Source organism: Gavialis gangeticus, unplaced genomic scaffold, assembly GCF_001723915.1.
Source record: "Gavialis gangeticus isolate Ggan-Ray unplaced genomic scaffold, GavGan_comp1, whole genome shotgun sequence".
In the NCBI taxonomy this organism is placed as follows: domain Eukaryota; kingdom Metazoa; phylum Chordata; order Crocodylia; family Gavialidae; genus Gavialis; species Gavialis gangeticus.
Window position 1 is genome coordinate 55,702,335 of NW_017729025.1, and position 13,334 is coordinate 55,715,668.

At 36.2% G+C, this 13,334-nt stretch overlaps 1 protein-coding gene across 2 annotated transcripts in view; it reads right to left on the reverse strand.

Annotated features, from left to right (window-relative positions):
* The window catches only part of YLPM1 (YLP motif containing 1), an 85,090-nt gene that overhangs the window by 13,706 nt on the left and 58,050 nt on the right, over positions 1–13,334 (reverse strand). Inside the window, exons 14-19 of one of the 2 annotated variants that reach the window (XM_019518798.1) lie at positions 13,097–13,273; positions 12,717–12,800; positions 12,382–12,465; positions 10,775–10,861; positions 7,204–7,255; positions 1,475–1,605 (exon numbers count right to left, since the gene is read on the reverse strand). In XM_019518798.1, coding sequence (XP_019374343.1) covers positions 1,475–1,605; positions 7,204–7,255; positions 10,775–10,861; positions 12,382–12,465; positions 12,717–12,800; positions 13,097–13,273 — 615 coding nt within the window. The remainder of the gene's footprint in view (positions 1–1,474; positions 1,606–7,203; positions 7,256–10,774; positions 10,862–12,381; positions 12,466–12,716; positions 12,801–13,096; positions 13,274–13,334) is intronic. The other variant, XM_019518799.1, reaches the window with a different exon arrangement.

Genomic DNA, 13,334 nt, shown 5'->3' on the forward strand with positions numbered 1-13,334 from the left:
TGATGGAGAGGAGGTATAGATTGGACATCCGCAAGAACTACTTCACAGTTAGGGCGGCTAGGAGCTGGAACCAACTTCCAAGGGAAGTGGTGCTGGCCCCTACCCTGGGGGTCTTTAAGAAGAGGCTGGATGCCTACCTGGCTGGACTCATTTGAGTCCCGTTTCTTGTTTTTGGGGTTTTTGTTGTTCTCCCGCCCTGGCGGGGGGTCGGGCTAGAAGATCTACTAGGTCCCTTCCGACCCTTAATCTATGAAACTATGAAGTGAGACAAAGGAGGAGAAGAGGCAAACTGGGAATGGTTACAGCACAAACAAACTCTCCTGCCTGCTTTGGTGGTATCAAAGAACCCTAATGCAGGAGGAGTGTGCATGCATGCCACAGACCTGCATTTAAGGCAGTTTTACATGGCTGCCACAGTGGTAGTGGCAGTAGCTCCTCCAGTACAGCGTTCCTGAGTTGTCTTGTGGCACCCCAGGGTGCCGCAACAACTCAGCTGAGAATCACTGCATTAAAGATATCTGTCACCAGGAAGTCTAATGTTAATACCCAAACCAACCTCAATTTATCCCTCACAACCCCAAACTAACTACCAACTCACCTCAAAAGCAAACAACTTTCTAGTTTTAACATATAACCAAGCAATAATGTGACCATCCCATTTTTCCCATCCCTTCTGAAAAGCCCTAACTGTAGTCTCATATTATTCTAGTGCAGGAGGGCTCAGCAGCTGTGTAGCCTGCAAGCTAGTCTTAAGCCTCCCGCTTTTCCACTCCAATTTGTCCTGGAGCTCTATGGGATTCTGGAGGACCTATGGGTCTTCTGTGTTTGTGCACAAGTAACGGAAACTGAAATGCTTTAAAACAGTATTTTCTCCCCAAGGGGTACTATTTTGGAGTGCTTCAGCTGCTTTGAGGACATTTCAAAGTGCATTTACTTTTGTACAGGAGGCTCTTTGAAGTGCTTCAAAGATGCTTGAAATATTTCATTTGTTACTTCATCCTTAAACTGAACCTTTCTGAATTTTTAAAAACTGTGCTGTTTCTTCTGAAGCCTAAATTATAAAAATATTAGACAAACCTTAACAGAACAAATGTACTAGCCTCTTCCAACACAACCCTAACTATTTATCAAAACTTTTGTCCCTCCATAAAGCATACACAAAACACAGAACATTCACCCTCCATTGCTTCTCCTAAAAAATGTGAATTTTTAGTCTCTCTCTGCTCTCAAATTCTATGACACACACTATTAAGCTTTGCAGTTTTCAATGCCTTTTTTATCATGACAAATCCACATGCCTGGAAGACCTTGTTCTCAAACACATTCTGATACAACCTAATGGCATAGCAAATGAATGCAAGGCGTCTCTGGCAGTATTATATTCAGGGAAAATTAATAATGGTAAAGGCTGTGTTCCATGAAGATTGCCAAATCAGTCCATTAGAAAGATGAAGCCATTATTGGAGTTTATTACCCTCTTTTTGCCAGGTTCAGAAGCACGGGTGTCATAATCATCTGGAAGCTGAAGATAATCCTCCATCCTGCTGGCAATTGCTTCCCAATCACGTTTCCTCTTAGCGCCAGTCCGCAAACCATCCAGCTTGTCTGAGAACAAACATAGAGCCTCAGGGTTAAGAGAGAAAATTTGTGTAATAGTGACACAAACAAGATGAGAGAGGGAGCACTTTCTGTATCTCAGAGCAGCAGAACTGGCACATCCAAGTTATCTTGATGGGTGAATGATCAGAGGTGAAAAACTAGAGAAGACTCACCCCCATTTCAAACTTTTATTTATCTTTCACATTAATTTTATAGCAGTAACACTGAGTAGGTATATAAGGGAGAAAAACTTATCTTCCTGGATTTTCACATCACTTAAGAGCCCATGCTCAGAAGGAACAATACAGCAACTCAAAGCTACTTAAGGAACTATGCAGTGCCATCTATTTTGTCACTTAAACACAACATTAACATTACAAATGTCTTTCCAAGTATTAGGTATAATATTGTGTCAAACCTAACTTAACATATTGTATCAAGGACTCCATAGTGACCAAATAATTAAACCTACTAAAGATCCCGTGTTAAGCAATTTTTGAGAAACTGCTTTTATGGAAGAAAAACCTTAAGACTGGAGAAAGGCTCAGGATTTCTTTATGGTGAGTGATGCCAGTCACAAATGAATGCTTTAGAAGTTTGTCTGATGGTCACAGTTGTTATCTGTTGCTTATTGAACCAGAGTGACCAACTTGAGATGAAACAACGACCCCATTCATTGGGTTATAAGAACTCTCCCTTTTTGGCCTTTTCCTCAATGAATTATCATTAAACTTTTTGGCAGTCTCCAGAAGTCCAGTGCCCTTTTCTGTTGGTGTTTACTCACTGCTTCAATAAAGCTACATTAAAGTATGTGTAGAGGGAATTTTTAAGGTTATTTGGTATTCGCTGTAAACTGATGCTCGTCGTGTCAGTGATACCAACTCAGAAGTCACTAAATGTTATTAAAAGTAGCCACCAAAAGACCTATGAAATGAATTCAAATATAACACATCCTAGTTGCTGGGCAGCAAAAGATTACCATCTAAAATGTGCATCCAAAGAGGTTCAGTTTAGAGATAAGGTTTGCTTTACTTAAAATAGAATATAGCAGAGTAGCAGTGAAGGTCATGGAAGACCAAGGGATACGGGTGACTTTTGCACACTGAAGGAAAACTTAAACTCAGTTAATTGATTCCTGGCATTCAATTTTAAAAACATTCAAGTATCGTTTTACCCCTGAAGAATCTTTTTCATCCAAGCAAAGCATTTTGGAATGCCCTCCTCAATGGTACCAAGATAAAAATCAAAACAGGACAATGGCAATCTGCTTTCTTGACTAATTGTTCCAGCACTCATTTTAATTTTGTTATTTTTATTTTAAGTTAACCATGCTAAAGCTGGACAACAACTCCATAGAGAACTACCACCTCCCTCCAGGAAAAACTCCAGATGCAGTTTTTGTGTTTTTTTTAAATATGTATTGCTCATGCAGAAAAGGACTTCCAAAATATCTAACGTTATTCACAACATAATCAACAAGGACCATTCCTACTACAATGGTCTCTGAAGTAAACAGCAGTGAAGAGAGCAACATACAAATTTATGAACATTAAACCTCTTTTTAAACAGAAAGGTGCAGCTCTCCATTGAGGCACTTGCATACGGGTTCTTTTCCTCTGGGAATAAGACTTTTCAGTTTGAAAGAGCAAACTCTCCCTTTGCTTGTGTACTACAAGAGTTGCAAACTGTGCCTGAAAATTTGTGAACTCCGATCTAAAAAGGGAATTAAGGACAGGGCCTTCTGTTCTGGATTTAATTATCATTTAAAAAGGTTGATTTTCAAGTGTGATTTCCTTTTGTATTTGAAGTCAGATACATTTCCAGGAGATCTGCTTTCCATCCATACTGTGGTGCTTCAAGGTGCATCTAGATGTGCCAAAAGCAGACATCTTATGACATCCTCAAAGGACCTACCACACTTGGCACATTATTTCAGATGGGCTATTTGTCATGAGCCAAGGTGTCTCAAGGTTGTAATATGAAGCCTGTGATTGTGTGTAACATGTTGTGAAATGTTTTGTACCCAAGTTTATAACAAATTTGTAACAGACAAGTTTGTAATATGAAGCCTGTGTCATGATTATGGAAGGAAATAGTTATTAGCATTACACTTCAAGAATTTTGCCATTTACAGTTTTGAATATAACATATAGCAGCATCCTTATAAATCTGTAAAACCTCTTGAAAACCCACCTTCATTCATTATTTTTATTATAGAAGCATTTGAAACTAGTAAACAACTTTTTGTTCTTCAAATAAAAGGTTGTAATTTTCATGTTTTGAATAATAATAATTAATAGCCTGAGTAATAATAATTAATAGCCTGAGTGACGTTATTTGCATCCTAAAGCAAAGTTGAACTTTGGCAATGAAATTTCAGATATAACAAGGGATATTTCCTCTTCTGTGAGATTTTAAGAACGCACTATTAAACCACACCTTGAAAGGCACTATTTATACTCGAGAGAGGCAATTTTACCTTTGTCAAAACAGAAGGCTTTGTCCATTTCTGTAAACTGAAAAATGGAAGAAAGTGGTATACAAGTATAAAGGGGAATACTGAGATTGCAATGGTTATACTTCAATCAGAAGTACTGTTCTGAATGTATTTAGAGCACATCAAGAAAATGTGAAACAGTATGTAGGCACCAAGTATTCAGAAGACGAATACTAAACAGAGTAAATATTTGAGAGCTAAAGCAAAAATCCTGGGGCAACGAGTTTTCAGTGTGCTTGGTGACTGTCACAAACATTCAGTCAAAAAGCTCAACATTTCAGAACTTCTCTCACACATCATGGCCAATAAAATCATGTTGTACTTTATTCAGAATAATATATACTGAGAAATATAAATAAAAAATAGAAAGCACAACAGGATATGTAACTGCAAAGAAGTTTAGGTGAACTAATCCATCAAAGAACAGATTCTGTCTTCAAACCTTTACACCCCTGTAATAAGCCTATTTGCTAGGATAAAGTTGCAAATGTACTAGACAGGACAACTTCTAAGAAATAACCAAAATGTAAAATGTATATGCATTTATTTTTTTTTTTTTTTTTATATATTTTGGTTATTTTCTGGGAGAAGTCGTCCTGCTGAGCACATTTGTGATACACACATATATACCTATACATATATTACATACCATTCAGTACACACTTTTAAAAAAATCACAACTGAAATGGACCCATAGAACTAAGAACAGCCAAGAAATAGAAGCATTACTCTGGAAATCCTAGGATGACTCGCATATAACCATTCTAAGTCTCAGCATGCAAAGTTTTGTTAACTACTGTTGTGGCTGAAAATGTGGCAACGCTGTAGGAAACATCATCCATTACCATGGGAATTAGAGCTATATTAACAGCATGACACCTTTTTATTGTATGTTTTTCTTTTTGATAGATTTTCACTGAAAGAGAACTGTTGATGTAGAGGCTACTTATATGGAAAATGTTTTGGATATAGGTTCAGTCTGTTTTGGGGTGAGACCTCTTGGCAACTGGATCCGAGACCTGTGGAATGTTGGTGCCCTTTCTAGTAACTGAGTTCCTGATTGGAGCTAGTTACACAAGTTGACTGCACAGCTACTGTCAAAGTTAATGGCTAATAAAGTCATTTTGTTAGAAGTCTGACACTGCAGTTTATTATATATTTATAGTTGCATATACTTAGGTTAACTGGTGAGGACCTCTGCATCTTTTTATAGTTTGGATTTATGATTTGCGAAGCATATTTTCAAAAGTATAATTTTGCTTAAAATTTTAGTGATATTTGAGATATATCTTTTTTTTTTTTTTAAATCTGCTAGTTTTTGCTGCATCCCAGTGAGGGATGATATATATATATATATATATATATATAATGAAGGTAAATATTTAATATGTACCATACACATTTTTGGGTTTTGTGTTCAATATTTGCAATATACACTGGGTGAAGTAACATTATAAATACTCACTGTATGCAGTGTGACATTTCCATTCCTGTCACACACATATCAACAAGAAAGTAATTTTATTTAAAGTATAAAACAATAAGCAGAAGCAGATCATGCTTTTAACCATGTGCACAATATTCTATACCAAGAAACGATTTCAAACATTTATTTTTAAAAGTTATTATGACAAGACCTAAGGAATTAGTTTTATAGACTATGATTATGAGCTCTACAGCAAAAATGAACTCGACCCCCTGGGTGTTTTTTTTTCCTTTAACTGCTTGGCTGTTTGATATGCCTTACACAAAGCACAAGGCTCCTCCTGCTGCACCAGATGTATTAGGAAGTCAAGACAGTTCCATCAGGAATGAAATGGCTCATCAAAGAAATACAGCAGTAGAAGAAATGGTTCAGCAAAGCAATTAAACAGCAACAGATGAAAGGCTACTTTATGTAAAAAGGATCCTCTAGCTTCAATTCCATGGTGCAGTTGTGATTTGAAAGCAGGAATACAGAGCCTATCTTCCATACCAACACACCAGAAAGTTAAACTGCTACATGGGGTTTCTTTGAAATCTACATTTTACATCCCCTTTCAAGCATTTATAATTTTATCACAAAGGTGATTGACAGTAATCATTTTAAGCAGGTTATTTCAACAACCCAGTTCAGTACCACTTCTGAAAGAAACACTGCTACTCAAAAATTGTATATTAACAGAGATGCCTTTGCATACATACATATTCTCTCACCTGGCTGTAGAGAACGCACTTCATCCAATACCTTCTTGTTCATTTTTATCGAAATTATGAATATAACGGGCAATATCTTACAATACAGCAGCATTAATATGAATAAAAGTGCAGTTAAAATCACCTCCTTCTGGATCCAAGCTATGAAAAGGTCTCAGAATTCTCAAGGAATTTCAGCTGAGCAGATGACTATAATTTATACACATCTAAGTCTTTGAATACATGTATTGATGACTAGATAATTCAAAACCAACTTGTGCTGTCCAGCTGACATGACAATTTTTGAAAATAGAAATCTCTCCGATACTGTTTCCTACAAAACATATTTCCAAGGAGACAAAATGTTCTCAAAGAAGAACATCCCCTCCTTGATTATTAAATTACCTGTATTTTCTTCATGGCTTAAAAAACTACAAAGGAGGACAGAAATATGACAAGGTCTAGTGTACATGTCTCTATCCCTTAAACTCTTTGCAGTGCATTAGGAAAACAGTATGAAGACTCAAGCAGAAGGGTACACCAGTAAACCACTCCTATAGCCAGCAGGACAACAATAATGTGGTAAAACAGGCCCTTCCATATTGAAAATGTATGCATAAGAAAATAACATATGTCGTGTGCATAAGAATGTGGTGTAATGTAAACTGACACCATTGCCTTTGTTTATAAGAGGAAATGAATGAAGAACGAAGATACTGCTTTTTTTTTAGACAAACTATTTTCTTCAAAAAACTGGAAGAACATCAGTATGGAAATGTCGGCACAGAAGACAGAAACTGCTGTTTACAGGGAAGAGAATTTTTTTTTATGGATTCAGATATATCTGATAAACAGTATAGGCAAGGGGGCACAGCAAATTAACATTATACAAATACAGCCAGATACCAATTATAAAAAAAGGAAATACCCACCTAGTTTTGCCTCAGAAGTGTCCATCTCCCATTTGCTTTTCGGAATGTAACCCTAAATCATACACAGAAAGAAGCTCGGAGGATTAGAGACACACACACATTCATATTACTTTTGAACTGGAAACAGCATTATAATGGGAGTTTAAATTATTTTTTTGATAAAGTACAGTTCTCAGTTATCAGCAAAATGAAACAGGTCATTCAGTACTTCCATACCCATTTTCTATTCATTGCTTTTAGCTGCTCTTGTGCATTGTTACAAGAATGCTTCCCACTACAAAAAGAACTCTAGAATAAGTTTAGCATACAGCAACGGTACTAAACTATGTACACAGATTTGTCAGGCTACCTTGCCCCGAGGGCCATAAATTTGAAAGACAACTGATCATGTGATACAAATACCCAACTACTCTAAAAATACAACTGCAAAAAATACTATGTGTAGCAATTTGCTCAAGAATCTATTTCCAAAATAATTTGGTACCTCCAGATTTCCCTCACTTATACTTATATTAAAGGAACATACAAGAATTTAGGATATAAATTAATGGAGTACTGAACTAAATAGTTAAAAGTGAATCTTTACTAGTTAAAATTAGCTAGTTGGTTTAATCACTGAGATTTAAGCACTAATACATTGGTATGTTTTAAATGAGAGTTTTTATCATAATTCAAACATTGTTATAATTAATGTTCTACAACTATCTAAGTAACTGAACTAAAATAAGGTTCTCTGGGAAAATCTGATATATTTTATTAGACCAACTAAACATTTAGAAAAAAATTTTTAGCAAGCTTTTGGGTTTAAAATTCCTTCGTCAGGCTGAGAAAGCATCGGCAACTGGTGTGTGCTCTTCCCAACTGCAGATGCTTCCTCAGCCTGATGAAGGATTTTTAAACCTGAAAGCTTGCTAAGAAAATTTTTTCTAACTATTTAGTCAGTCTAGTAAAAGAAATCAGATTTACCCAAAAGAACCTTGCCTGTCTACGTCCTTAGACCAACATGGCTACAACCTACACCCTGAACTAAAATAATGCATTTTATATATAATAAAATACCTAGAGTTTATTCCATGCAAAACAAAGCAATACTTTTAAATTGTGCAAGTACCCATTTGATTATGTTCTTTCATTTTATAGAGACATTGCTTAATGAGGGTTTATTTATATTATTTATCTATACTCTTATATGTTGTTGTTTCAAACTGCTAAATTTAGTATAACATTACCTGTTCAAAGAAGGTTCACATATGTAATCCCCTTTCCCCTCAACATACTGAAATGCATCCTGCATCAGAGACCATATAAGAATTATGATTTGCTGAAATGTTTTACAGGGGTGCTGACCCCTTTGTTGCAATTCATAGTCCATATTGATTATATTAACTCCACTTCTATTTTATTTATTGTCTGGGTCTCAGGAGATTTGCATATAACTTGCATTGTACATGATGAAGACTAGTAGATTAGATTATATCACTCCGGAATACTACCTTGTTGTTGTCTATTTGTTAGTGATATGTACTACTCTTCCAAAATTTTTGTAAAATTCTACCTTTTATCCCATCATAATTTTAGCGTTGTAAGAGTGATTTTTAGTTTATTACAGATTACATATTTTAATGTACTATAGACAACTTTTAAATTAGATATATATTTTATATGAATGTAGTCAGTCTGTGCTGCAATGTTACACTGTAATTAATAGGAACTTTTACATTAAACATTTTAGTACAACTTTTTATGGACCTCTGTGCTATATATGCTGATTTTAGCACCATACTGACAAGAACCCTAAATTTAAGAAGTCAATACTTTATATCTTTAAGCACAGAAAGAAAAAAAATTGTTTTTATCTGAACTATATAAAGAACCCTATAGCTGATATATCAACAAAGAAATGACTGTCATGGGGTGAATTTAATGTCCTGTGTACTGGGTGCTGACTCTGCACAGCACCCCCTTCTTCAGTTAGAGGAAAATAAAGATTCAGATTCCATCCTTTGGTACAAAACAGTTGGATTTCTCCGAGGGACATTAGTCAATTGGCAGAAGTTCTGACATCTTTTCCAAAGACTTTAAAGAAATGTAAAAAAAAATAATGCAAAAGACCCACCAACTGCTCTCAAGATGACAAAAGACATCAAATTCAGTGAATTGTTTCACCTTTCTGTACTAGTCTGGCATACCTGCTTCTGCCATTGGCCATACCAATGAACAGAAGAGATGACCTGCAGCAGATAACTCTGCTTTTTTTTCCTCGTACTCCCAAATGGAAAACATTTCCATATATGGGTTGTTATTTTAATTTAATAATAATTTCTTTAATTTTAACCATCAAAGTTTCCTCATAGTTTTATACAAATGTCGTATGTAGTTGTGTCTATTGAACATTAGAACACAAGTCAAACGCAAACAGAGAGAAAGAGAGAGAGAATTTACCCTCAAAAAACTAAAAACACAGCTGTCTATTTTAAGTGTTACCTACTTCCAGGCAATAAAAGGATAGCTGCCTTGTTCCTGAAAGCATGGAAAGTGCTGCTAGGTATAACTCTTGACCACACTGTACCTAGTCTTATTCTCTGTTCAAAGAATAAGTTATTAAAGAGAATAAATGAGTCATATTGAAAAAAAAAATGTTTATTAAAATCCACTCAGCTTAAGATTTAGTCTTTAACTTTGTATTTCCTGTCTCTACCTTATTCCATTCCTAAGGAATAGCAAGTTTTTGCCAGGAAAGAGGCTTCGGTGTGCATCACATACAACATTGCTTCCTTTTTATTGCAACTTAGCTCTCCTGTGGTGGAAGCCAGGTTTTTGGCATGCACAGTTCGTCCAACATTGAGAAGATGCAGCTCAGACCCGAAGGAATTGCATCTATGTTATAAGCAACCGTAGTGGCCTTTTAAGTCTTTAAGGAATAAAAAGCCAGGCCTAACCCCAATTTTTCAGCCTTCAGTAATCTAAATGATATGCCTGCTCAACTCTGAATAATCAATTGCTATTAATAACCAAAGCCAGTGCATCTTACCAGAACATATATGTTTCATACCAAGCCTTCCTAAGAGGTAAAGCAGTATCAGAAACTTCTATAGCCACAAAGAACTGCTTAGTCAAATGCAAGCTGAAGTAAACCAAGTTTGCATAAACCTTTGATCCCATTCACGGTTTCTATAGGATTTGGTATTTACATCAGATAATCCAGAAGTAACAGGAAGTATAGGTTTTTCCTTTTCTCCACCTTAGAATTTTCAAACCTGAATATTCTTGATAAATAGACTCAATGAGCTATAGCTTGTAAATGTGCCAGGGCATGTCACTATACTCCAGCGAGAATACTGTTCCTATAGCAAATATATTCACGGATTTTTAAAATCAGTTAAAAATAACAGAGCAAGAGCATTGGTGCTAAAGTTCTCTCAGATACACACAAGAAACCAATCCCTAAAAACATGTGCATTAACATCACATTGTTAGTAACCTCAATTATCTGCTGTACCCAGCAATTAGACTTTTTTGTAGGCATTTTAAGAAAAGACAGTTTGTTAGACATGGCTGTCAAGTCTCCTACCAGTTCACTCTCCTCTTCCTCTGCAGCATCTTTCTTATTTTCTTCTTTCTGGTCTTCAATATTTGCATCAAAATCTTCCATTTCCACCTGGTCCAAAACAAAAACAAAGGATTCGGATGCACTGTTTGATAAAGTATTATGTACTTCACAGAAAAGACCCCAGGAACTCAGAAAATAGAACATGGAAGAGAACAAACAAATATATTGGTATTGACACAAATGCCACTCCCCCTGCCACAGAAGTATTTTCATTTCAGATTCTCTTCTTGATTCAGAAAAAAATGAATTTGGTGTAGGAAAGTCACAGTAATAGCTTATTGTTCTCCACACGTTTTGCTAATGGATCCTATCAGTAAAATACCTCTCTCATGTTACATACAAACACACGTTTCAAAATGTATATTAATACTCAAAGTCTCAAAAAGGATCCCAAATTTAGAACTTATACACCATATGGCAAGAACCCATTCTCTAGTAGCCAACATGTCTCTACCAAGCCTATATCTTAAGGTATATGTAGATACTACATGGACAGAGACCTTGAAAAATAATAAGGATCAGTATTTTCAGGTACAGGATGATTTCACACCCATAATCAACTCTGCCCATGTATTGCTTCCTATGACCTCTCTCTGCTGATTTCATATACACACACCAAAGTATATATAAATTTACTCAATCTGTTCATAACTCCTCATGCCTTTAATGAAAATGGAATGCACAAATTAAATTAAATACATTCCACATTTGATCTGACTCTTCTTGAGAGCTGACTTTTGGTCCTCTGAAATTAGTAGTTTCAAGAGCTTTAGTAACTGTAGACTGTAAAATGCATTGCTGACCTCACGGTTTGTAAGACACCTTGAGTTCTCAAGAAGTTGAAACAAATAAATCTTGTTTTCTTTCTTTGGCAGCCCAAGTGACTAGGGCTATAACAAGAGCTGCTGTGACATCACATGCAACTGTGTTATACTCAAAATATACAGTTTGTGCACCAAACTATTCTTATGTCTCTCGGTGTAGTAAAACACCTGTCTAAGACCATTACAAAAGTTAACCCAATAAAGCTACGTTAAAGCAGACTCTGCTGGGAACACAGCATAACAGACATTTCTCTCAAAGCGTTCTTCTCTAGCCACATAATATGCTTTTATACCTTTATTTTCTGTGACAAGATCTCTGGACTTTACAAAGCAGACCCAGAGGTAGCAATGGGTTTAAGAAACTTCATAACCTTTTTCTGGTTTCTGACCTGATTAATCAATCAGATGTAGAGCAGAAATAACCCCCGGCACCTCCTCTGAGAGGGCAACAGTGCTCTTAAATAAGCAGACAACAGCTGGGGAGAGCGAAGTTCTTAACAATAGCCCAAAGAGACATAAGTATAGGCTCCACAGGAGGAACAGTTAAATACTTCATGTTCTTTCTTGTCTGGGTGAGTCATGAGGTAATGTGATGCACTGCTGATTCAACCAGCATTTACTTTGGTACAGTTCCAAATATACTACTGCTTCCTAACATGTAATGACTAGAACTTTCTGCAATTTACATTTGCAATATAAATACAAACATACACTTTCACTGCACTCAATTACAGCAAATCTCACCTCTTCAATAGCAGCATCTTGTAACAGAGAACGAATATCCAAACGCATCATGTGACGTGGTGCAGTTTCCCAGTGATCAGACATCTAAAGAGAGGGACATACAAAATAAAGCATCTTCTACAACCCAACACAAAGGAAGAATGGAGGGTTCTGTGTTCAAGAGTGCAATCAGCAAGAACCACTGGGAAAATGGGCCCATCTTAAAAGGAAACCAAACCAAACTTTGGACTACATTTGTTATAAAAAAATAAACTTTTACCAATATTAAAGGGCCTGAATGCTGAAAGAAAGGTAACTTCAGTAACCCCTGTGATTCCACAGCTTTATACAGTTACCCTATTGATCTCCTTCAGCTTGCGTCCATGAATATTCCTCTTGGAACAAGTCTGGTTATCTGCACTCATTTCAGCTAGATATACCTAGAAAGAGAAACTCAATATTAAACACTGAAAATATACTAGGAAACCAGCAAGTTCACCAGGATGTTAACAACAGGTGTTATGGCAGTTTTTCCACAAAGTATCTGAGTGGAAGGGTTACAGATGCTGAAGATGTACCTATGAAAATTAGTAAGCCCTTATACTACCACATAATAGGTGGCCTCAAAGATGGCTTTCACAGGTTTCTTTTCATCTATAGAGGACACAGCTTTGAAAAGTTTGGAAACACTGGTTTACAGATGCTATTGAGTATGAATACTTCTTGACCCCGTTACCTCAAAACCCTTTGTTTTTGCTGCACTCCAGAACTGTTCAAAGTGCCGCACTCTGTCATTGATGGCATCAAGAATAATGAATGGGAAGAAGCCATCATCCAAGGTCTTTTTGAAGGTTTTAAACATGCTCGTGCGGTAGGTCTCTTCCATGTCAGCTTCATATTCATATTCCATCACCTGGGTCCAGGACAAAAGCAAATTATAAGAAAGCAGAAAGAACCCTAACATAGTTGCAAAT